Source organism: Anas acuta, chromosome 7 (assembly GCF_963932015.1).
Source record: "Anas acuta chromosome 7, bAnaAcu1.1, whole genome shotgun sequence".
In the NCBI taxonomy this organism is placed as follows: Eukaryota; Metazoa; Chordata; class Aves; order Anseriformes; family Anatidae; genus Anas; species Anas acuta.
The window spans coordinates 11,429,044-11,456,140 of record NC_088985.1 but is presented as its reverse complement, the minus strand read 5'-3'; the positions used below and the strand labels follow the sequence as shown (position 1 = coordinate 11,456,140).

The following is a 27,097-nucleotide window of genomic DNA, read 5'->3' as shown; positions in this document are numbered from 1 at the left end:
CAAAGCACTTTTTCTCCAAGCGGTTGGCATTTTGCAACACTATAAACAGTGACCTCAGTACGTGCTATACCTTCTCAGCACATCTAGAATGAACACAGAATAGGTCTCATCAATTCAGGGGCATAGAAGGCAGCGCAATAAGAGGTCAGAAAAAGCAGGAGAATATTTCAGTTAGCAGCTGGTAACCAAAAAGGCAGGCTGATGTGCAGCAGGATGCTGGGCTGTGTCCTTGAACCTCATGGGTCATTATGCAAATGTGTATGGTGTTTCTGGACATTTGTGGGTGTGCTGTTTTTTGTTTTTATAAGTAAATACTTGGCAGAGTACCTGTAATAATTACTGGTGACCTGCACTCAGAATGCATTTTTTTTTTTTGTATCCAATAAACAAATATTTACAGCTTCATCAACAGCTTTTATTCTATACAGGTGAAAATGTATAAACAACAATCCACAAATGCAAACCAGATAGGTGTAAGATATTATGCTTTTCAATATGTGGTAATTTAGATGTTCTGCCTGGAAAAATAACTTTATTGAAAGCAATCAGAGGAACAAAGCAAAATAATGTTTACACAAGCAACATTATGTGCTCTTTAAAAAGCATAAACGACAATGATTGCTAAAAAGTATTCTCCAAAATAAATGCATTATTTGTTTTAAGATTTACAGTTCACCACTATTCTACTGAGCTCTCTTTGGAACATAGTTCTCAGAAAGGAAGTTTCTTGCAAAATATTGATTTGTTACTTTTTAAAATAATTATTATTTTTTCTACAGAAGGGAAGAAGGAATAACAATGTACAACTTGTAGTAAAAATAAAAAAAAAAATACAACTCACCACCCACGAATTACATAATACATTTTTTGGATATATTTTACATGCTCTAGTCTATGTCTGTCTATACTCTTAAACTATAATTTCAAAGTAATTTCCTTACTCTGTTCATTAGTTATCATTATGTCAGCTGTTTTCTTTTCCAGATGCTTCCAAACTGAATGGCTGGAAAACCTTATTATGTTGCCCAAATATGTTGATAAGGTTTTCTCAAATGTGAGGGACAGGTGGACACACATTCTGTCTATGTCTGTCAAAACAGCTAGTTGGTATGGTGGTATGCGTCTTCTGATTTTTGTTACCCTTGTGTTTGCTTTATTTTAATTTTTTGTTTTAAACACAGTTTTTAATTACACTAAAATTAAAAATGATATAAAGAGGAGAGATTTCTTTCACAAATCTTCAGATTTGTGCTCCAATTTGAAGGAATGTTTGAAGTACACAACTTTTGAAATATTGTCATAAGTTGAACTGCTTCCTGATTTGATCCCAATTTATTCATCTGTCTAATTCTGTGAAGAGATGGGAGGGTCCTACACTGTGTATGTTATCCCACCACTACTGGAGGAGGAGGAAAGGGAATAGCGAAAGGAGAGTTGCTGGAGTTGTAAGCCATGTGGGGGTGGACAGAGGGTGGTGCTTCAGTTCTTCATTACAAATCATTAAAAATTAAGCTTCACTCTGAGCGTGAGAGATATGGAGTGATGAGTCCTTTCTGACTTCTAAAACAGGACAGCAAAGACTTGCACACAAAAGCAAATCTTTGCAAGACTGAAGTTTAGATTAAAAAAAAAAAAGTCGTGAACATGGCTGCAGCTGCTAGAAGGCTGAATTTCAGCCAAAATTCTGTAAATGTATGAGCTTTCAGCTGCTTGCCTGGTTGTTTGCTATCCTCAGAAATCTCACATCTGCTTGATAATGCTGTGATGAAGTGCAAGCTTAGAAAAATTTGCAGAGAACTTGTAACATTGCATTGCTGCATGTGAAAGGACACTGTAGGTTCTGAGCTGAGAAGTGCAGCTCCAAGCATCATTTCTAAGAACAGCTGTCTCAGGCAGAATATGCAACTGTGCATGGAAAAACACAGGATCGTTTACATGTGGTCGTTATTGACACTAATTGGCCATGTTAAGTTAATTAAGGACATGAAAATTTTAAAAATATTCTTTTGAACATCCCAAATATTGTCAATAATCATGATGTTCATTTGAGCTACCGTGGTATATGCAGCACGAGAAGACAGGACTGTGGGCCTTACTGATACATGTTGGGGCTTTGAATTTTTAGGCATCATTTATGGCTGAACAAATTTTCTTCTGCACTGGGTTTTCTTGATTCACTTTACAATAGCTTTTAATTTCTAAACACACAGTTCAACTGTAATTTAGATCATGGTACTCCACAGCTATTTTCTTCCAACTTGACCTCTGATGTACCACTAAACTGTGCAGAGATCTTTTTTAACATCCATGTCTCAGGTGTACTTACAGATGCACAAGGCTTATCAGTAAGTGTGTGGCAGGACATACTAATCCTTGGTGTTTGATACAGAATTCCAACAGCTCATCTGGATCCCCACAGGATTTGCAGGTACTGATGTGCTCTGTGATGATGTAATGATCACAGATGAGGTAATGAGGTAATGATGTGCTTTCTGCTCAAGCTGCCATCTCAAACGCTACATACGGTGTGTGGGAAAGGGGGAAGGTTGGATAACAAAGACCCAACGTGATCATTTTGTCTGTAAAGTCCTTGTCATCCAGTAGGAAGAAAATTAGCTAGCAGAAACTATCATTGTGGATGTTTGACAGTACTGAGGCAATAGCAAAAGAAAATACATAAATATACTGAATGACCATGAAACATATTCAACCTGAGAAAAAAAGGAAGAAAATAGAGTAGCTGGCAAATGGAAAGATGCACGCTGCCAAAAGGGAAGTAAAACTGGATTTCCGCTATCTCAGGATTGATGTGTGTGTGTGTATATATATACATGTATATATAGAGAGGGAGAGTCACCAGATGCCAGCTGGATTGCTCATGCTAACTAGATCATCTGAAGACTGTTCTAGCTTGTTCCAACTTACTCTAACTTCCAGTGCCTTGCAAAGGCTTTTGCAGCAAAAATGAGATCTGCCTGGAAGAAAGAAGTTCTGACTAAATCCTTCTCTAAATTCGGATATATGTCCATCTTCTATGTGCCAGTGGCTGTTTAAGGAGGCTGGCACGGGATCTGTTAAACAGCTTTTGTACTAATGAAGCTTTTTCCTAACCAAAAGATGGCTAATGCTATCCAACACTCCATTGAAGCCAAAAATTTTTACTTGCTATGTTCCAGAGAACTTCTGATTGTATACTGTGGTTTCCCTGTCCTACCTTTTGCTCAGGTTTTAAATCCAAACCTTCACACATCTGCTGCTTCTGAGTGCATTCAGTCTTACTTACCAAAAAGAAATTGAACACTGAGGCAATGCAAAAGGCACACCCTTAATAATAAATAAATGCCAGATTCAAAATGAACTGACTTGGAATTTCAGTTGGAAAGAATGCTTTCAAGCCAGGCTTAGGTGTTTGGGAGAGGGTTTATAATTTTATTTTTTCCTTTGAACAAGTAATGTTAGTAACCTTGGGTTCATAGGTAAGTCTAATCAGAGAGAAGGCATCAGTGCATTTGCTGTGTTTAAACTGGAGATTAAGTGGAAGCTTCTACTTGTGGAATTAAAGTTGTATATAAATATAAATGGATGAAATCCAGAAATATTGGATTCCTAAGTATGTACCTGCTATTTCAAAGCTTAACATAGGCCACTGTTTACTGATTTGTACTTCTTGATCTAATCCAAGTTACATCTTTACCATGTAAGATGTGGGTTTACAGAGAGATATTTATTTATTTATTTATTTATTTTGCAATTGTGAACATTTCTTTCCTGAAAGAACCCTTCTTACCTGTTTGGATGATCATGCTTTCTTGTTTGATCAGAACTTGTGCAGATAGAGCAATCTTTGCCTTGGGAAGATTTATGCAGAAAAACAGTAGGGCAGGCGGTCTGTGGAGGAAATGATCTTCATGTTTTCTTGGGAATGGCTTAGAAGCAAACGTGTCTTGATTAGGGCAGGCATTTATCTTGGTTTCCTCAGTTGGGAACTAAGATTGAACTTGTATGGGCTAGTTGATAAATTGTCATAAAGAACCACTGTTTGAATCCACTCTTCCTGATATGTAAAGCCCAAACTACCTAGGTTGAAGAATTTTGACTCTCCTGTGACCTGAGCAATGCTACATGAAAATTTCTTAGAAAACAATGTGGCTGAGGAAACAAAGTGAAAATTGTTCATTGGAGAAGGAAGGCAAGGAATACTGTAATGCAGAAGTTCTTGCATCTGGACTTCTTTCCACAAACTTGAAATGGGATGCTGCTAGAGGAGTTGATTAGCTTTAGGGTTCCTCTCCTATGAACTTCTGACAATGATTACTGAAGCATTTTGAGACCAGCTTATCTGATTTATCAGCTGATTTATCTTTTTGTTGGCCTTTTCCACACTTCCAAGAGTAGCACTTGTGCTCTCCAGAGGGGATATTACTAGGACTTCTGCTGCTGCTGCCAAAAATGCGCTGGCACAAAGACACTGTCTGAGTCAGCTTTGTAACGTGACAAATTCTCAGACAGCTGCAGCAATGATATGTTAGCTGCCTACTGGGCAGCTTCAGAATAGACAATAAATCTGCTACTAGTTATGAACTGTCATTTAAAGTAGCCTAATGTGATAGACAATAGTGAAATGTGCTTATTTTTCTGGTTAACAGGTTGAAGGATGTACAAGTGATATAAATTAGAACATTTATTCAGTTGTGGCTGCATGTCTTGTTTGTATCAGCATTAAAAGAAGAATTTAAACCATCAAGAGGATGATGCACTCTTTAAAATCTTTTATTATTCAGTTATCTGTTAATTGCTCATATTTCAGTGATCACAGCTGTCGCTTCTGTATATTTTTCTCCAATTTCATGGCAGCGGAGTAGTGAATACGATGCGTTTTCCGATTGAGAGATTGTAAAATGAAGTCAGGCTGCCACTGGAGGTGTTCAGTGTTGCATTTCCAAAACTGGACTTCTGTTGCTACTGTCTTGTAATTCTATGAGCGTTATTAATGCTGCCATGTGTAACTTACAGTTCGAGTTTAATTGGCCTTTTCTTTACCATACTAATACCTTCAGTCAACCAGAGCCTGCAGTCCTACTTTTTATGTCTCATTATGTTCCGTTCCTGTGCCCCAGCCTACATTTAATTTGCACAGGAGCGGAAATGAAGTTGTCAGTGCCATCTTGCAGCTACTCTCCTCCCCCTTACTTTAGTTATATCAGATGCCAACCGTGCTGATTTGTTGAACCTCAAGCTGTTTTGTTTAGCGCTGGCAAGCTGGCTGCTTTGTAATCACCAAACTGGTGCAGTGAGACACAAAATGCGTGTGATATTGCCCAAATTTCTCACGAGTAAAGGTAGGAGATGCCATTTCAATTTCAACTGTATACTGCATTAATCTGAATAATAAAACAGGGATGCAACTTCAATATGTGAAATTGCATGTTCTCTACTAGCTCATATGGGTAAATGCCTGGGTTAGCACGTAGTTGATTCAGCAGTGTGAGAAAGCGAAGGCAAATGCATTTTGAACTTCAAGGCTAGAAGTCATCTTGCAAAGACAATTTTATTGAAAGATGCTGGCTACAATTGTGCATAAGCTATATTGCCTAAACCAGTTAATTGCAGGACTGGAGGGTGAGGTTGGATCTTAATGTTTCTCAGGGGGAGAGGAGAAGCTGTTACCCTCTTTGTTCTTACCTAGTACAAAATAATGGAAATGAATGCATTTCATAAAATATAATATCAAATGGTAAAGATTTGTAACAGTGCAAATTTGTTGATGCTACCTTAACCTAAATATTAACCTTTTTGATGAGAAAGCAGTGGTCGCTTTGTTCTGTTATGCTATTTCTATTGTGACTTAAGTGTAATTGAAGATCAAGATTTGCGTAGCATTGGATTTTATACTGCTAGGAACTCACCTCGTATTTTGAGTTTGTGCAGCACTGGTGGAGAAACTGGCTGTTTCTCCACACACACACACATGTACCATGTAAAACCTTTCTTTCTTTTCTTTCTGTTACAATTCTTTATCAGGGAAATTAAATTAGAGTTTTTCTGTTTTTGTTTTTGTTTTTTTTTAGATTTAATTAAAAAAGAAATCTTTAAAAAAAAATAGTGAACATACATGTAAGAGCTGAAAAAAATGTTTAGTCATAGAAAATTAATCTGAATGTGATTAAGAATTTAAAAATTCTAGTTACAGTATTTCTTGTGAATTTTTTCTTTGTGATCTTTAGTAGAGGTAAATAATTACTGGCATACTCTTACTTACAGCTTTCTGTATTCTTTTGAAGGGTGTATTGTCAAGGCTGACTAGGGCATCTAACACCCCACTACTCCCTCCCTCCCTCCCTCCCCCCCAAAAAGAAAGGTAACACATACCAAACCAAACAGATTATACTGTAAAAAGCTGATAAAGTGTATATTTAGTGCTTAACGCTATTCCTGCCTGCAGTTATAAGTCTGTTACTCAAAATTGATTAAGGTCAAATTAAATTTCTTGGCTGAGTGGAGTATAAGAGATAGGATGCCTACAAGAACATAAAACCTCAAAGAATTCTGGCAGCAAGAATTGGTGGTGGGATTCAATAGAACCAGCAAACTGGGTTGCTGTATACTTATACTATGGATGCCTGAAAGTGAAATACAAGAGTTTTATTTTTATTGCATTTGCACACGGAGGTTATAACTTCGTATATAATAAAAATGTAAGGAATTACTAGAAAAGTAATAGATGATAGCATGCTACTATATATGTATGTATATATATATTTTAAAGTCACTGATAAACGCATATTTATTTTTTTTAAAGTCACTGATAAATGCAGACCCCTTCTAAGGTTTCAGTGCTTCTTGTGATTAGGTCTCAAAAAGAACTAGTAGAACTTGAAACAAGCAGAAAAGAGTCAAAAGGATGTTACTGTTGGAAAGATGGAGTGAATTTTCTTGATTGTAGCAAGACGTAGCTATGGCAGGGATTACTATATGTGGTAGATGAATAAATTAGACTTATTTTGGTAGTTTATTCTTGTATTAATTGAGTTGCTGGTACTTTATAATTCTCAGTAGCATTATACAAAAAAGCTGTTGTGTGTGTTTCTGTTGCCTGACAGTCAGCCTTGTTGTAAACCACCAGCATTTAAGGAGGTAGTATATTAATAAAATATTGAAAACAATAAATTAAACACCTTGAAGTTAGAAATGCATGTTTTAACTAACAATTCTGTTATTCTGTGAATTGCATCTCATGAAACTTGCTCATCAGTTACTGAGTCTGTAAGACACAAGACCCGTGCTCCTTTACTCAGGGTGTGTATACTGACGGCTTATAAAAATAGATCTATAGAGCAGGTTGGATGTAGAGAGCATGCTTTCAATTGCAACTTTACAGAGCACTGTGGCTTGTGGAAAACAGTAGCCATAACTATGATGTGCAATTTACCCTGTGTTCCAACACCTGTGGTGGTGGTGGCAATGGTTAAGAAAGATTTCAGTGTTAGACTGTGCTCCTGTGAAAGCATCTTGCCTGATAGTTGTGAACCCCATGCTATCCGTTTTCTTTTCTCCTTTGTTCACAGTTAGCAAGAATATATATATTGTTTTACTCCACCAATTCTTTCAGTTTTCTAATCATAAGAAGCAAAGCCAAGAGGTCTTAACTGTTTTAAGCTCTTTTTGCACCAACTTCATAAATTGCAGAGAGTTTAGCAGAAAAAGCTCTCTCTGAGATTAGACAATGACTTGAATCACAGGAATTAAACATTGTTTTATTTATGTTAGGCCAAGACCAGAGGGAGATGGAACAAAATTTCATTTGAATGTGTCTCTAAGGCCAAGGATTTATGAAATAGAAAAAGCTCATTTTTATATGAATCTGTTACTACAGATGAAATATTACAAAATAATACTATAGACATTGTGATATGACGTGCAATAACATCTCTTGTTGAGCTCAGTCCTAACCCTGGGTAATCTCTGTTCAAGTCTGGTTTGTGAAGCTGCAATGGTCCATGGGGGAACCTCATTACCTGGCTCTTTATCAGAATGCACTGGCACTGTGCTGCGTTGAAGTGCTGGCTTTACATTATAAAGTTGCATGTAATTTACATAACTTATTTGCATTGGAAGGTGTAATGCTATAGGATTGAGCAGCTTGTCACATGCTGGCAGTAAGGTCGAGGGGATCTGCAGCATGAGCTCTGCTCTCAATACCACATCAGAACCAGGCAGAAAAGCGTTCTGCTTGCCTAAGAAACTGTGAGCTAAGCTGTGCCTGTTAAGAGACCCTGGAGCTCCTGCAAGGACACTTTACCTTCTTATGCCTGTGCCCTTTCTGATCTGGAAGACTAAATTAAAAGAATAAAGGGGATGAAATGAAATTAAAAAAAAAAAAAAAAAAAAAAAAGTGTACATATATGTGCATAGAAAGGAGGAGATACAGATTTCTTTATGAAGGGAAATGCTGAGAATAACATTGTTTCATAGCCTGACTTTGCATCTCTGCTCCACAAGGATGTCAAAATGATAAATGCAATAGTGAATAAACTTTAGATTGTCTGCCTTGGAATAAAGCACAAGGTTTGGGTTAAAATTGCATTTCTTATTTCCTTCACTTCTACTCAATGTGTTATTTGACCTATTTCAGTTCCTTGGAGAAAAAATCAGACAACCTACTAATAGCTTCTTGATAATTAATATATTCACATTGCAATGTGAAGATTTTTCCCCACATAACTAGTATTATCCTTTTATTTCCATTATGCATCTATTTTTAGCCTACAGTACTTTGTCAGAGACTAGAAAGGATTCATTAAACATACTATTAAAACATTTGAAAACATTTTGCTGGGTAATTCCTGTACAACTTTAATAAAATTTCAAATGATCCAAAAGAACTATAAAATGGCTCAACGCCTTTTTCCTGAAGAACTTTGTGATAGTGTTGCATATACAGAATTGCAAATACTGATTATTCCAGATTTGTGATTGAAAAAACCTTGGTGCTCAGCTAGGAAACTTGCCAAGTAGCATTACTAAGGAGACCTTAGCTACCAAATTGCATTTAGCAATCCCTGGGGATGCTAAAGCCCTACACATCTACTAGACAGTGATATTTAGCTTTTTACACTCTTCTGTATATGTTGTGGCACTTATTTACATACAAAAACTGCAATCTTTTGGGAAAAAATACAGTCCTTTCGGGAGTGCTTAGGTTTTTAGTGTTGGAAGCTTTGAACGTTGTTTCAGAGTAAGACTGAATTTCATTCTTACAGTTGTGACAGAGAAACAACTATTTGCAACAATAACTGCATGTTGTTTTTAATGGTCTGAGCATTGTTACAGTTGTACCACTTCTAATTTCTGATAAAATCAGTCATTCCTCAGCAAAGTCCAGATATGTTCTGTCATAACTTTTTTAATGTTTCAGAATAATCTCTGTAAAAGTGGGCATTGTAATGAAGATTACTAATAGCTATGTGGAAATGAATTATTGACATTGCAATGTAACATCTATTCCTTACATTTTGCATAGCCCTCTTATTTTTCTTTATTAATTTTTATATTCTGTGAACACCTAGAAGGAATAATTTATTAAGTCTTTAAAATATAGAGGTGAATAATTGAATTCTCATCACACTTTAAGGAATTTGCAGATGGTCCTAATGAGCTGTAAATCACAAAATACTTGTTCCCAGAAGAATTTTCTTGCACGACAGTTCTTATTAAAAAAAGAAGATTGCTTCAGCATTGATAATGTTTGCTGTGTCACTATGGAATGCTAACTAATTGTAGTTTTCCATTACTTCACAGCAGCACAGCCTACCTGGCTGCTCTCTGTGATATGATTACTGTGTAAGGATAAAAAGCATTGGAGAGGCCTGAGTGGTTGAAAGAAGAGCCATTAATGTCAGTGAATGCCTGCTCAAGCATTCATCACTATTAGCTTAATTCTTGAAAACAGAATTCAGACTCTGGCCATTGATGATAACAGTACAGCATCCTTTTATAGTAACCAGTAAAATCCCCTTTGCTCTTCTGAGCAATGGTTTGGGCATATCTACAGACTTAAATGTTGTATCTCATTTTCCTATCATTTTGGAAAGCTCTTTATGGGCATTAAAATCAGTAAAAATTAATTTTAATTTTAAAAATTGAATTAAAACAAAACCGTTGCCATTCTTTATTTGGGATATATCAAGATCTGAAAAACTCTTTTCATTTCTACTAATAAACTGTTTTGTACATCAAAAAGAAACTATTTCTGCTTTGATTGTCTAGTGTATAGTTAGGGTATTCTTAATCGTTCCCTGAGCATCACCTTATCTCAGTCTGATTTAAGGGGGCAAAAACAGTCCAGTGAGAGTGACATGGCAGTAGATTGTTTAAGGAGGTTGCAGAAGCTCTAAAACCCACTACTAAATGAGCCCGGTTTGGAGCTGGATACCTTCCAGTTAAAATTATTTGTCCATTTGTGGAAAAACTCGTGGGTTCAGTTTGCAGACAAGACAGAAGTCATTCATTTTTACATCTAATATTTTTGCTTTAAGAAACTCTCAGGCATCAGTTATGTGCCTTAGAGCCAGTTGGAGGTTTCTCAGCCTTGGGGGCATAACTTGATTTGGAGATAGGGCAGCAGATGCTGGGTGGCAGCATGCAAAGGCTGATAAAGGCCAGGTCGCTTAAGGTCCAGGAGCTGAGACTGGATCAGTGTTTGGGAGCTTTCAGCTAGGGTTAGGAATTTGCAATGTCAGAGACTTAATTTAAACTTCTCAGCTTGCCTGTGAGGTGGGAACAGGTGGGGCAGCTGGGAAGGGGATCCAGAACTTCTGAACTGTGTAAAATGACAGGAATAGTGAGAGAGCTGCCTCTTCTTCCCCCTTGTGTACCCTTCTCCTTCTGCCAGGGCTCCCACCTGCTTCCTGGCAGAGAAATGCAGGCAGTAGTTTCAGTGCTGGGCTTAAAGAATCCAAGAGTCCGTGCGATAATATGATTTAGGAGACCTTTGGGGCACTGTACTAGTGTACTTTTCTTAGAAGAACAAACCAGATCAAGGATGTGACTTGTGATGGGAATCAGGCAACGTGGAACAAGGCAGAGCCATGTGTGGGATCAGCTGGAGGTGGGCCGCAGCTCATTCCAGCGCTGCTACCTCCGGGGTTGGTGCAGGAGGGACTGCCTGCACACAGCAGCACAGACATCAAGATCCCAGGTCTCTGCCATCATCTTCCTCTCCTCTGGTCCTTGCTTTGCCAGCATGAGGAGAGAGAAGACAGTTGTGATGTGAGAAAGAAAAGTATTTGGAGCACTAATATATATATATTTATTTATTTATTTTTCTGCTGTGTATAATAATGATTGCAACACCATTTTAGTACTTCAGTGAGTTATTTAGATCATTGCACTTCTTGCATTTCCTTTTAAATATTTCCATTTCAATATAGCAGATTTGAAAGTGCAAAGTTCTGAAGCGCTTCAATTATTTATGAGGAACTCCAACCAAATCCAGTTAGAAGTAACAGCCCTTCCTAAGCAATGGGATTTGAATTCTCTTGAGATCACTTGAAGGTGAGCATGAAAAATAAAAGAAAATTATTCTGATTTAAGGCAACTTACTTCTCATTTTTATTGCTGTTCTTGATAAATAATTATTAACCGTAGCTCCAAACTAACAGTCTCTCCAGTACCCAAACTAAATGAAAAATATTTCATCACAAACTTCCTGATGCACTTTACTGTAGGTTTTGTACACAAAGATTTATTTCTTTCAATGCAGATTGCTGATGGTTGTAGATTCCCCAGATGTGATGTTATGCTTGCTTTCTTCTAGCATCTTGTAACCTATGCAGAACTGTTCTGTTTTTCTCATGGCTTTGATTGCGTCAGAATTTTTTTTTTTGCACCCCTGAAAAAGTCTTCTGATTTACTCTATTGCTTTTACACTGCTCTGCAAGTCACTTTATTTTACTATATTTATTTCTCCATCTCTTGGACAGTATTTCCTAAGCTGTTTTCACATCCAAAGCAAGCAAAATCCATGTCCCCTCTTGGTGCAACGACGCCATACAGGCTTTTGATTTCTCTAGTGGTGCAAGTACAGCTAGTCAGATGGAAGGGACAGATCGGGGGAGCAAAGGAGAGAAAAGCCCTGGTGGGGGACAGTAGGTCAACCCCGCTTCTTCACTGTGTTCCTTTGTGATTTTTTTTCCACATCAATTAATGAGAAGTTCCACAAAAAGACTCCTGAATACATGGCTGATTGGCAAAAGCATTCTGCTCCTAGAGCTCCCATCACAACTGTCAGGACTCAATTTTGAAAATAACTCTTCACATTGAATGCTAAAACCTTTTAGAGTTTTAGTCACTTCTGTTGCTGCTCTCCTAGACATTGAACTTCTGAAAAAAAACTGGCCTTTTGTGTCCCACGGGCTCTTTCCTGAGTCATCTCCCATTTGTTCAGCTTTTGCTGATTTCAGTTTGAGCTGTACAGGAGAATGCAGCCTCTGATGTGCAATTCTGCACGTACTTACGTGCATTTCATTGGTGTTCATGATTCAGGATTTAAGTTCTGATAGATATGACCAGGTGATACATTTTGAAGTGGTGCAGGCTTTATTTCATTTTCTTCTTTTGAGTTTCAGTTGCAAGATACCATTAGGTGGACATTTTTACATACGTTATCTTGGCTTTTTGGCTTTTTTTTTTTCAAGTTGTGAAAATAGTTTAGTAGATAAGAAGTTTGTAGCAATCAAGCAGCTCTCCAATAGCACATGCTATTTTGCTAATAATACACTAGTGGCTTGAAAATCCTTTAATATATTTTCAAGCTATGATTTAGTGCGCATGTATTGTGATTTCAAGCTGATAACATGTGGAAAATGTGAATATCATTTATTTCTGGAATGAGGTCACACTTCAAGAATTAATTTCGGAGTCACTGACAGAGAACGCATGCTGATTTTTATTTTTTTTCCCCCCAAAAAATAATTTCTTGTACCTTTTGGAAGTTTCAGTTGTTGCTCCTGTGCAATAGTGGTTGTGATGCTGCTCTGCTGATACGGGACAGAAGTATAGTCTGTTCAAGGATGAGGTTGGTTTTTAACCACAGAGAAATTTCACAGAAAGGTCTTTGGAGAGCTAAATTAATACCATGTGAACTCGCTTATATAATTAAACTCAAGGGAAAAACATTTAGACCTTCTCTTACTGATAACGATTTTGAGTACTTCCACAATATGGATGTTACGCCAACTACTATAAATGAGGATGCTTTCATGCATCTGTTGCTGTTTCAATTTGTTGCTAAATTACGCAGATTCTTGCATTTGAATCTGAAGGGTAGTAGAAAAGCTCCAAGTATTTCCATATCTATAGTACAATTTCACTTAATATTACAATGCAGTCAAATCCTCTTAAATGTTATTAGCTTAAATAAAATTTTGTCTGGCAAAAATAGCTAAGGGGTGGCTGCTTGAATAATTAGCATTCAGGATTTGATTGCAAGTTAATGGGAAACTATTGAAGTGAGGTAAAATATTTTTTATATTTTCATTAAGGTTTTGGTTTTAATTGTAGATGAATCATGAAAGCAGTTCAAGTACATTTAGAACAGGCACCCTTTCCTTTGAAAAAGAAAGTTTTGAACTGTAGATATTTTTATATTTTGGCTCATAATTTATCATAATTCAATTATCCTAGCAGTCTCCCATGGCTAAAGGCAATTAGTGTTCAGTTACGACTGACAAAGGAAGATTTCTTCTTTGCATTAGAAATGAGTCTGTCTTGATTTTTCTTGAGTTAGTTGCCAATATTTGTAAAGAGTTACCATGAGTTTAGGTTACATCATAACAACCCTTACCAAGTAATATTTAAGTCCTCCATTCCATTAATGAGTGTCATGGGTAGGGGCTTGGTATCTTTCCCCCAGCCACCTTTTCATTTATGTCTAAAAATATGGGAATAAAAATTTTAGGTTATACGTTTTTAAGATTCAGGGCATGTGAGTAGACAAAATAATATATAAACCACTCTGTGTTTGGCTTTGTTTATGTTTTGTTCTGCTTTGCAAGACCCTTTCCAGCAGAGCTACCACATAATTATAAAATACCATGAGAATCGCTCCACAATCCTGTAAGAACTGCATGGAATCCTGTTTATACAGTCATTGTAAATATTTTGCTGTTGACTCCGCTGAATAAAAAATATTATACTCTGTATGCTATTAAATTCTCTTTTATGTGATCTTCTTTGTAGACTGCAGTAATGATATAAAAAAATATAGTGTCAGAAGGGGCTTTTTCTGAGTAGCTTTTGTTTTGGTAACTGGAATTGCTTGGTAATCCAGTTATCTGTAATTGGCTTACTTTTTCGTAGTACATTTAAAATGGGATCAGTGATTTAAAATTAGTATTTTGCCTCTGTAGGTTTTCAGAGAAATGACCAATTACAAATGAATAACAAAAAAAAAAGGAAATTAGTTGATACTAAATCTGTAAAGCTGATAATGTACAATGGTAGTCAAAACATGCAGTGTTTTCTAAGCAGTATTTTGGTCTTAAACACTGTTTGGTACTAACAGACTAAATTGTTGCCATACATGCATTTAGTCAGTGAAGCTATGATGAGAGAAGCTATGAGATTTACATGCCCAGCCACTTGTATATTCAGAGAGGGTAAGCATAATCTTTTTGTTGCTCCTTTACCTTTTTTTTGTTTGTTTTTGCTTTTTTTGTTCACTCTCTGGCAGTGACAGCAGTGTATCTGGAAAGTGTTTACAAGGAGGTGCATGCAGTATGGGTATTTTTGAAAAGTAGTGTGGAGGACTTATTTTCACTTGTTATGTATCTAGTAATGTGTGTTTCTAAAGCCAGAATGTTGTGAGCCAGGAGTGATGGGTGGGAACAGTTGCTTCTACTACAACTACATAGGAATAGCTTCCATGAATGCTACTATTTTCTATGATATTTTAAATTTCTTGTTCTTTCTTTTCTTGCATTTGTCTCGGCTTATTAATACCAGAACACAGTACTGGAAACAACGAATCTGGTACTCTGAAGTGGGGAGATAGTATCCATATCATGCCTTGACGATCATTCAATAAATTAGCTGTAATGAGCCGTCCTGTGCTAGTGTAACATGTTGAAATAAATGAGAGAACAGTAAAACACAAAGTCACTAACACCTCTTTAGACCATAACAAAATCTGAAAATTTGCTGATGAAATTTTCTTCAACATTCCCAAATAACTTAATTTTTCCAACCAACTCCATGCTACAAAATGAAGGATTTTGAAGCCTTCCTTTCAAACTTGAACTGAGTTCTTGTTCGTTTGATCAAACAGTGGCATCTGAGACTTGGTATATCTGTTTTTTGAGTAGGGGAATCATGCATAAAGATTCGCTGATTAAGTGAGCCAGTAAAAGTAAAGCAAAAGTGTCTAGAAATTCGTTATTCCAATTCAGTTGGAAAGATTCCAGCAGAAATCAATGGCCCCTGCTGTTTTTACACGAAACACCTGGGTACTTGACAATTAAAAGAAAAAAAGAAAAACTGGGGGGGGAAGACCAGAAAGGATTATGGATTATTGGCATTTATGTACTGAATTCAAGGACATCTGAATGCATAGCAGAGGTTTCCTGTTGTTACCTATAAATGTTTGGGTCTGACACCAACACAGAAAGACTAGAAATAAATTAAGGGGCTGTACGAGTAATCTTGTGAGTGCTTAGGTTTTATAGCCTATAAAAAAAGAATCCTTGAAAGAAATTCTAACTTCACAATAAAATGGTGCATACTTAGTAAGCTTCTGAAGGACAGTGCCATGGAAATGTCAATTCAGGGTGTGGTAGCAGTCATAAAAAGAGAAAAAGCAAAATAGATGGTAGGATTTACTGGAAAAGGAATCAAGAAAGCTAGATTGTCTCTAGTGTTATCCATTGTCTTGTTCCTTCTGTAGTTCTGTTTAGAACATTTTTTTTAGATATCTTTTTTTCAATATTTGATGAAGCTGGATACTGGGGAAAAAGAATGTTTCATTATGAATGCAACATGAAATGAAAACAGCAGCAGTATTGTAAGCTTTCAGAAAACTCGCATATCGTGTATGGGAATGTATCCAGAAGAAAATATAACCAAATAAAAATCCTCCAGTGTTCTTTAGGATATCAATTTTTAATTGGTTTTGTTTTTGTTTTTTTTTTAAAAAAGAAAAAAAAAGGTGATAACATTTTTTGACCAGTTGAAACCCAAGCTGTGCCTGTGTATCACCTTACATGTGAGAGTAAAAAGACCTCCATATGTTAACCTTCATGCCTTAAATTGCTGCTCACAAAATGGAAATAAACGCATTATTGAATATGGGAAATATTTAAAAGTTGAGAATTCCCTTTTGAAGGGAAGCGATCATAGGTCTGTCTTGGCAAAATACGAGCAGCAAGGCCTGGCTGCCCCCAGGAGCAGAAGGGTGGCACAAGGCTCTGCGTGCTGCCCTGCAGCCTGGCCGCCCGCCCGTTCCTCAGGCCTTTGCAGTTTGGACACCAGCTGCATGTGGGCTGTTTCCCCTCACATCAAGTTGTTTTGGCTGGCACAAATATTCTGAGACAAGATTGTGTAATTTAAAATTGAATTCTAATGTGACTGCATTCTTTAAAAATAATAAAAAAAAAAAAAAAAAAAATATGTAACTTTCAACCTAAGAAGAGCTTTCCAGGTCTGTCGTGAGGAGCTGTCTGCACCATCACCTCATTCTACAACTCTTGTGCTTACTTTGAAGGCCACCTGCAGAACTCAAAACATTGTAAGGAAAGCTTGAACCCCGAGTGGGGAGAAGAAAGCACCACAATTTTAGGCCTGTTCATGGATCTGCAGGGACAGAGCACCATTTCCCTCTGCTGCTGGCCTGGCAGAGGCCTACTCAGAAGGGCTGCTTTGCTGCGCTGCCTGGACACACTGTGGTTGCAGCGTAGGTCAGTAGGGAGGCCTGATTACTTGTGGAATTTGGGTTAATGCCCCCAAAAATGAAGTCTTCACTGGCACTTTTGTCATTGTAAAATGGCATGTGCTCAGCCTTAGCTCTGCTCTGAAGCTGCTGAATTGGCACCAGTTTCTGCTGGGGACTTGATTTAGTCTTAAATAACGTTGAACAGGGAAGTGATTAAAGTAAAATAGTACAAAACCTCCGAAGAATATATTTAATTTAAAACTTTAAAATGCTGACCTTGACAAGGCATTTTTGAGTTAATTACAGTAGAAAAGGAGCATCCTGCTCTTTAAGCAGCATGCTCTGAGAATTCAGCACATCACCACCTCAAAGACATGCTTTGCAGTACTGTGTGCCTCCTTTCTTTTCCTGCTGGCCTTTGGGACAGTTCAGATTACTTTGGTCTGTGTAATGCAACTACCTTCATAAAGGTATTTGCACGGATTGTTTCTTCAGAGCAGGCTGACAAACATAAGTGATCTGTTCTCAAAAGCTGTATCGAGTTGAGATGCTGCTCATCAAACAGTTCTAGTTACCTTTGGTAATTATCACAAGTGCTTTCAAATAATATTATCTCCAGCTTTCCTTATTTAAAAGGGATAGAAATATATCTAATTACAGTTGTGTGTGTGTATACATCACTATATATATTGTGCAGATTGGCAGTGGTGCTGTAAGTGCTACTTTATGAAACTGACCTTAAAAAGGTAACTGGGTGTTGCTTTCTACCTGAAGATATTTTTGTTATATAAAACCCGATCACTCTGGCATTGTCAGCAGAAATTCTTGGCACTGTTTGCGTTTATGAACATCTCATATTGTTTCAAAAATTCATTTTGATACATTTCAATACAGGGCTGGCTTGCAGTCGTTGAAGGCAGTAGTTTTTTATAGCTTGTAATGTTTTTGTTAGCTCCACTATGTTGCATCTCTGAAAGATGCCGATGTGCATCATCTTCAACAAAGTAGCAGGGAAAATGGCAGGACCTTTCATTCTAAATCTGTGTAAACATTTGAAGGAAGACTGTTTATTTCCAGTTGTGGATTTTTTTCCCCCCTCCACTGACAGCTTTGAACTAAAATACTTTCCCTCTGGGAAAAAGTGTTGTTTTATGAGGATTAGGATGTGTGTGTATATATGCAAATATTTATTTTCAAAGGAAATTTGTTAATCTTCCTCCACTTAAGTTGGGTAACAAAGAAACATTATAAAATCATTTTCATTAAAATACTCTACAAATGAATACACAGTTACTTTGCAAGCATTTTGGAATGAAGACATTTTTGTAAAGTATCCTCTTCAGTTGTATTTATGGGTGTCCTCGTATTTCAGTGCTTTACTTTTCAACCTGGTATTACCTTGGTGGATATTTACTTTGGTTTTAGTTATAAGCAAAAAGGAAGTTAATGTGTTTTTTATAATTTTGAGTTTGTCAAGTTCCAGGTGCATCAAATATAGCTTCATTCCTTTGACAGTACCAGAACAGCTTGTGATGATCTGTATGGGTGAAATGTTCTCTTACAACTTCAGTATATATTGAATATATGAATTTATATATTCAGTATCTATCCTGCTTCCTGTCCCAGCAATTTGAGAAGGAATTTAAGTTTTGGAAATTAGGCATGTATATGAAGATTAAGCCATGGTTCTATAGAAATCATGGTCTACTTAGAAAATCACACATCATTAGAAAACGCTGGCTTTAGTGAAGAGAATTAAAATGATGACAGACATCTTCCTCTGAAAATATCAGTTTATTGTTGATTAATCCAATTGAATTAGTTAAATAAAGTAGGAGGCAGGAAGAGTGGTTCACCATGACATGCCGGCAAGCTATTTCAGATCTTGCTATGTAACCATGTATTCCAAATTGATGGTTAACAGACTAAAGTGCAATGCACTTTTTGGAATTATGTTGTGGGATGAAGAAGAGGGACCCTATAGAAGAGGTATGCCTGAAATGAAACAGTTTATAGCATGTTGCTTTTGTTTATATTCTAGGCCAATTTTTGTGACCGGTGTATCAAATTAGTGTTGTCTGTAGGTTTTTGGCTTTGTTTTTTTCTTTCGCAGTGGCTTTTGTTTGTGTGTGGTTTTCAGGTTGTTAATGTATTAACTATTTTTCCTTATTTTTCATGAAAAAACTATATAATTTAAAGTCCTTTTTAGGTTTATTAATATGAAAAATATCTTATCTGTTGTTCTGGTTTAAAAATACATAGTAACAGAAGATGACTACATTAATTTCTTGAAGTGTTAGCAGTCATCATTTTAAAAATACAGAGTAGTGGGAAAAAATAGGTGCTTTTATTTTTTAGAAATGGGAAGTGTTTGGAAATTGTACGCAACTTTGCTTCACTGTAGTTTTTTTTTTTTCAGTAATGTTTCCAAATGTAAGATTCCTTTTGTGAATCTTTTTAAGAAGTCCTACTGCTAATAATATTACAGTCGTACTGTAATTTGCTTGCCCTGTGCTGATGCTATCAGCACAGTCTTTAGACTGTCTTGATCAGTTGATGTTATGGACATTACTTCGATCAAATTTAAAAACATCCAGTGTTTAGCCTTTAAGCTTTTCTTTACCTTTATTTTTTTTTTCTGTCCTCCACAGATACTACAACGTACTCCACTGAGCGATCTGAGCACTTTAAGCCATGCAAAGACAAGGATCTTGCATATTGTCTCAATGAAGGGGAATGCTTTGTGATTGAAACCTTAACAGGATCACACAAACACTGCCGGTAAGTCATTTGCAAAGTCTTTTGTTTAAAATAATAATAATCTAATCTTCTGATCTTCTGTCCTGGGGAGACAACAGCCCAAAAAAAAAAAAAAAAAAAATTTAGAATTTTATAGATGTAAAGCACTGGAATTTATTTACACTTGATTGCTTAACAGTTTTTGGGGGGGGCTTCTGGATAATATTTATAAATAAAAATAAACATCACATAAAGCAATATTTTAATTACTTTTATAGATATATTTTAATTACTTTTATAGATAAATCTTCAATATTCTATTGTCTAATGATACAAGCAAGAATGAATTTTTACTTACGATAGCCTTGTGTTCCTTTAAATGCCAGTAGTATTTCTTTACTTTGTGCACTCAAAGTACAGCTTCGACAGTAGCTGTATGCACTGTTCATTAAGAGAGGGGAAGAGTTGTTCACTTGGCAGTTCTAAGAATTTGTGTTTCCTAGTTTAATTACTGACAGATAAAATGGGTTGTGATGACCATCTGAACCTGCTACAGATAGCTGTTCTGCTAATATAATACCAAACAAATTCTGTTAATATCTATGAACATCTTAAATGTATATTTAAGAATATCAGAAACAAAAAAGAGATTGCCAAAGTTTCTCTAGGTGTAGAGGCCAGCAAATGGGATTGTTATGCGGAAGGAGTACTTTTAACACCTTAAAGATGAGAAGAAAAAAAATCCTGGACTCAAACAATCATTGGACTCAATCCTGGACTCATAAAACAATCATTTATATAGAAGTGGTACAAATGAAATCTTTTATTTCTAATGTTTTATTCTACTTTTAAGTTACTGTGTTTCGCATACAGTGGATGTATTTATGCTTAAATTCTAAACTGAGAGTCCAAATATAGTATAGTTATCTTTGGTATAAACGATAAAACTGCCTGAGAACACTCAGAAGCTTTACTGAGTGATTTGAGACCTAGCTGAAGGTTGGTCCCTCAAGAAAAGAAAATCACAAAATGATTTGTGCCTAGTTTGAGATTTTACTTTAAATTCTCTGCCCATTCAGTTGTATGCACTTTAGTGATCATTTTCCCTGTTTGCTTTCTGTTTTCTTATGGCATGCTTACTAAATTAATAATTATGAGTCATTGACTATGGAAAAATGTTGTCCTTTCAACTTCCATCATAAAACTTTACAGGTATTGTTTTCTCAAATTAAGCGGGTGATTTCAATCTTTCTTAGAAGTGTCATGAACTTTGAACAAGGAAATTACATCACTCAAATATTTAAACATTTTTCATTGTCAGAAAACTCATACTGGCAAAACTGATAGATTTACATGAGCAGAAAGAAACTAACATAAGAATTGGGCTTAAATTTATTCACAAAATTCTGTGCACAGAATTTAGTTAATGTCTAGTAAATTATATGGATTAGGCTATCATATCTGCAAGAGTTTATCTCATAAGAGCTCTGTCTCTTTTTTTTCTGATTTTCAAGATTTTTCACATTGCATTTGCCAAATTCTTGTTTATTCACTGTGATTCTAATGCCACGTTCTGACTAAAGGCTAGAGGATTTCCATCCAGGCTTCCACCCTTAACTAAGCAAGCCATAATGTTGTGTTTTCATTCTCTGCATCAAAACAAAATTTTTTATCACCTTCTTGTATGTTATTTTTCCATAGGGAAATACAGGTATCTCATTTGTGAATCTATTAGCTCTGGTACGTAGCAGATTTGCATCGCTTGTACAAGTTTCAGATGCCGGCATATTCTCTGGGAATTAAACATCTGTTTATTTCAGTGGGTACTCTGAAGTGTGTGACATGAAAAGATGTGTATATGGACATAAAAATTCATACACCAAAATCAGACAAGTAAAATTTAAAAGGTGATTAAACTAGTTATAATGCTTCGTTTAATTTTTTAAGGACCTTGAAAAGTGTAAGTGGCAGCTCATTCAGAATCACTTTTATGTTACTGTTAAGTATGTCGTTAAACACTTTTAGAGCAATTTATTTAGAATCAGATTTTCATGATGTCCAGTTTGAAGAGAAATTGTTTAATTTGACCTTCAAATTGTGTATCTAGCTCGGTAACAGATTGCGTATCTCCTCATGACCAGTGCCATAATGAGCAGGATGCAGGTGTTTTTTCTATCTGCAGCTTAGAACCATGCTCTGAAATAGCAGCTAGAATGTACTCATACAGAAAAATACAATGTTAGTGTACTGGATTTGTCCTTTAACTAGAAGAAAAGTAATTTTCCCTGAGAATGAAAGGGTTATGGAATTCCCCTTGCAATTAAAAGAATCATTTGAATACTGAATTATGAAGATTTAGAGTGTGAAATGATACTTTGTTCTTAGAATCAAGCGGCATTGTGTATTCTCATTAAGAGTTTGATTTTGCATCTGTTCTGGGAACAGAGCACCAATTTACTGAAATGGGAATTTGCCATGTGGAACAGCTGCAGACAGAAGATCTTGATGTAGCAGAAAACTTGAGTCCCACTCTGTCAGGTTGAAAGAGTGGTGGTAGATGATGTGCTTAGGCAGTTGTACAATCATTCTTGTTCTTTCACATGTATGAGTACATATATGTGAAATATTGTGTTAAAAAAAAAAAAAAGCCTGGGGATGGAAAGTGACAGTTGTGTAACAAATGAGATATGCTGGGTGCTCTTGTGCTATTTTAAACATGTGACTTCAGTATTTATTTTTGTGAATGGTTTAACACAAGTTCTTTTTAAGGATAGAGTAGGTCAACAGTAGGGAAACTTGATATTTAGCTTTTCCATATGTTGAGATTTCTTCCCTGTTGCCTTCTTGAGAATTTAAAATGATTGGGAGGGTGCTTTTCGTTGCTATTTACACAAAACAAATCAAGCACACAGTCAATACTGACACGTCACCGTTTAACTGGATATTATGTAAAGCAGCTTTTACCAGGAGAAAAAAAAAAAAAAAAAGTATAGTTTTATTTCAAAGACTGTATCTCAAGCTTTGTTGTATCATTTTGTGTCTTCCCCCCCCCCCCCCTTGTTTCTGAGTTAATTCTTCTACCATTTTATCTCTTTTTAGTCTTTTAGTCCCCTTCATTCCTTCTGATTACCCATTTAGGACTGCAAGACGCTGGATGAATGAGTGGCTAAGACTTTTGAAGGGAGTAGAGGATTGCTCTGTTGTTAAATTTCTCTTCCAAAAGAAGCCATTAGGACTATTGTGTATTCAGTGGAAATCTTGGAGTGGCAATGAACTCTAATGTATTTTTTATCCATATGAGTATGCTGGATGAGATATTCCTTTTGTCACTCGTTCTTGTCCTTCATCTCTCCTTCATGAAGAAAGCAGTAAAAAATCTGAGTGTATTTTCTGAAAGCAGAAAGTCTTTGAAAGAGTAGATTCACAAATGCACAGCAAAGAAAACACTATTCCTTGTTAATGTAAATACAGCAGATTGTGCATATACATCCAAAGTGGACTACGCTGGTTATTGCTCCCAAGTTTTCAGATTCCATAGGACAATGTATGGGTTGACGTAGTTCTGATAAGAATTCTGAGCTTGGTGTTCTTACTCAATTTTATGCATAAAAATTTCCATTTTACACTCATTGATGAAGAAGTGATACCAGCATTGCTCAGTTATGTTTAAAATCTGTTAGTAGACACAAAGGATTAATTTCCATTTAATGAAAGTCCAATTTGTATAAATGCTTGTTATATACTGTCAGCTTTTATTGTTGATCTTTCACATAGTGGCAACTGTAATTCAGGTGCAGCCCTTGCTGTCCCTGAAAGCAGGAGAAACATATCAAGCAGACTAGAATTAGAACAGCATAGGTCATTCCTTCTTTAGGAAGAAACTCTTCACTCAGAGGGTGGTGAAGCACTGGCACAGGTTACCCAGAGAAGCTGTGGATGCCCACTCCCTGGAAGTGTTCATGCGTTCAAGTATTCATGGCAAGGCTTGATGGGGCTTTAGGCAACCTGGTCTAGTGAGAGGTGTCCCTGCCCATAACAGGGAGTTGGAACTGGATGGGCTTTGAGGTCCAACCCAAACCATTCTATGCTTCTATGATTTTGTGATATCTAGATATCTTCTGTGATATCCTTATCGTGTTTTTTCCAGCCTGACCTAGGTATTTTAACTTATTAGCTACCCTGTTTAGTGTTGTTCCCATCTCATATTACACACAGCAACATTTCTCCAGAACATTACCAACATACATGTGTAAGTAAAGAAAAAACAGAAAATAATTTGCTATCGAATGACAACAAATAAGGCATTTTGTTGATGTCCCAATATTACAAGGTTAGCTTCATCAAAAAGAATCCATGGTGTTGACAATGTAATGTACGGCTACAAGAATGTAAAGGAGGAAAAAAGCTGTCCTTTAAACTTAGGACACTTTCCATGTCAAGGGCAATCAACATACCTCTTGTTGTGAAAATTATTGGCTTATAAGCACAGCTGTAGCACACATCTAGATTATATTTGCGTAGTTGCAAACATCATTAGCTGGAAATGCTGCCATTTTTACTTTCTTGTTTACTTAGGAAAGCTGAGGTGAACTTGAAATACTACATTAGGTATTTTTAAGCAACTACATTTTAATATAGGTATCACATTGTGTTACTATTGCATCACATGCTTATTCAGCAGCACTTCTAAAACTCTTGGTTGCCTTCAGCACTGCAGTTGTTTCTGTTAGCTCAAGTGAATCTGCCTGTGTGCCCCAAGCTTTGCAACTGTGATAGTTCTCAAAGCTCGGGCTTGTGAAAAGTCAAGTTGCAGAATTTCTGGCTAAGAGGTCTCTTGCAGAGTCTGTGCATCCCAAGGGTACAATCTGCTCAGCTATATTGATGTAGTCAAGACTATACTAACAAAAAGCAAGTAAGTCTTTATTTCTTTAAGTAATATTAAGAACAAATATGGAATTTTTCCCTTTTCCCTTTTTCATTGGAATGCCTCTATTTTTCTGGTCTAGTTTTAGATACCTCTTTTCCTTTCCCCCAAAAACAAACAAATAAAACAAACAAAAAAAAAAAGTGGAAAAAAAAACACATCAGTTTGGTGAATGCTCTTTCAAGCTCTTGCCCCTTGAAATTATGGACAGAAGTTGCATGGCTTCACTGTCATGTACCTGTTTTATCCTTTCAAATCTCTTTAGACAGGAACTGTGAAGAAATCTGGTTTCTAAACCTGAGAATAAAATGGTGCAAAGTTCAAGAGATCTCTAGGACTCATACTTGTTACCTAAGAATCATAAGTTTTTGTTATTATCCAATCTCATGTGATTTTTTTTACTACTTTATCTGAAACTATACATAATTAATATCTTAAGATTTGAGCTAATTTAAATAGAACCAGTTAATCAGGATTCAAGCCTGATCACACCAAAAACTAACATTCACTTGCATAAAAACAGTACTTTTCCAGATATTCTTACTGTTTTTGTAATAGTTCTTTAAAACTAAGACCCTTCAAGTCTGATATTGTTGTATAATCATTCAGTAAATAATGTTTTTTCTTAATTTGAAGCTTGTGTTTACATGTACAAACTTCACAAAAACAAATGAAAGTCTTTTAACTTCCCTAGTGAAATAGTGTAACTGTATTATGTGATACACACTGAATATGGTTGTATTCAATAACACCTGATTAATGCTTTCATAATTTAATATTCAGAGGATAGAGGCTCTCAAGAAAGCTTCTTGTCAAAGTACCGTAATTATTGATTAATTTTAACAATCTCAACACTCCATTTTAGTGGGTTTTTTATTTACAAATTTTCCCCTAGATTATTGCACTTGGCAGATATTTACCTTCTTCAAACTTCTATAAATTCTGCTGTAGAAATTAGTCAGCTTGAAATATATACATATATATGCAAATTGAAACATTATGAAGTTGAGTTACTTTCAAATATCTGAAAAACTTGGTATTTTAATGCAGCAGTGTAACAGCCTGTATTTTGAATGTCATACTAAATGTTTCCCTTTGTGTTTATTAAAATTTACTCTTCTGCACATGCTTAAGTTCTTGAGTATTGCAATAAATCAGTGATTACTTGTTGTTGCTGTTCATATAGTACTGTTCCTTCAAATATCTCTTAAGTTTTGGATGATTTTTTTTTTCCTCCAGAGAAGTCACTGGCAAAATATCTATTATCCGTTTATCTTTCCTAACCATTTTCTAAAGTAAGCTTGCATTAGTCTTCCTATTTTGGAGAGGACAAATGAATTTTACAATAAAAAGAAATATGAAATGAAGTAAAGCTCTATATTTAGTTTTGGGCTTCCATCAAGACGCTATACTTTGTATTAATAGTATTTCAGTCTGTATTTGCTCTCTGCTTAGCACCGTAAGCCAGATTTGCTAGTTATTTCCTTTGAAAAACTCAATTGTATGAATTTCTCATTCTATTTCAGTCTTCCTTAGTTGTGAAACTTATAATCGTGGTTCAGGTTTTGAGGAAGATGCTCTTTTCCAGTCAGAGCAATAAAGTAAAGCCACAGTACTGTACACATGAAATGCATGCACAGATATTTTAATTCTGTACTGATTTAACTTTATTCACCTATGTTATTCATTTGATTTAAGTAAATATTCATAAGAAATAAAATTTGTAGTCCATTTTTGTCATGTATGGAAAATTTATTCAGATTTTATTCTTAAAGAGGAAGAAATTTGAGGAAGAAATAAAGAAGAAACAGCCAAAGTTAATGTTGAACCTTAAGAGAATGCATATATTTTTAAACATGTATCACCACAGAGGACTGAAAAATTCTGGAGTTCATTTCTTTTTCCCAAAATACTAAGCAATTAATCTAAGTTAACAAAAAGGATGGGAAATCAAAGATAATGGCACGGCCCCTGCATATTTTTTTAAACACCTGTTTTAAGAGCATTCACATGTTTTGAAAGCTGTATGTTTATAACTCATAGATAATAGCTGTCAAATCAAACTGTTAATTCTTTAAGTACGTGCAGTTATGTCGCAAACATAAGAGAAGTGCTTTTTCTCAGAACTACCAGTAATGCAAGTGAAACAAGATTTTTCTGGAAGCTTTCTGTAAATTATCATATCTGGAGAGGTGAAAGAGGAAGAGATCCAGTTCAACTCCCTTTGAATTTGGCAAGACCTCTGTGATTGGCTTAAGGAAGAGCTAGGCTATAATCTTGAATTCTTGAATTTTGGTAGAGAGAAGTGCAAAATGAGCAACTGCTTTTTTTTTTTTTTTTTTTTTCTCTCCTTATGGCTGCTAATAATTCTTGGATTTCTTGATTTGTCACCGAAGTGGGAGACTAGGAAGCAATGCTGCACTAGCATTTATTCTCATATCTCACCAGCAAGCACACTTAACGCTGGTGGAACCTTAAATTTTTGTCACCACATACATCTTCTTGTGCCT

General features: G+C 35.9%; 1 protein-coding gene across 7 annotated transcripts in view; it reads left to right on the top strand.

The window, feature by feature from the left end:
* NRG3 (neuregulin 3) overlaps positions 1-27,097 on the top strand; it is a 396,301-nt gene that overhangs the window by 147,253 nt on the left and 221,951 nt on the right. For 6 of the 7 annotated variants that reach the window (XM_068688036.1, XM_068688037.1, XM_068688035.1 and 3 more), the window contains exon 2: positions 19,576-19,705. In XM_068688036.1, coding sequence (XP_068544137.1) covers positions 19,576-19,705 — 130 coding nt within the window. Of the gene's footprint in view, positions 1-5,221; positions 5,340-19,575; positions 19,706-27,097 lie in introns of those variants that run through there. The other variant, XM_068688039.1, reaches the window with a different exon arrangement.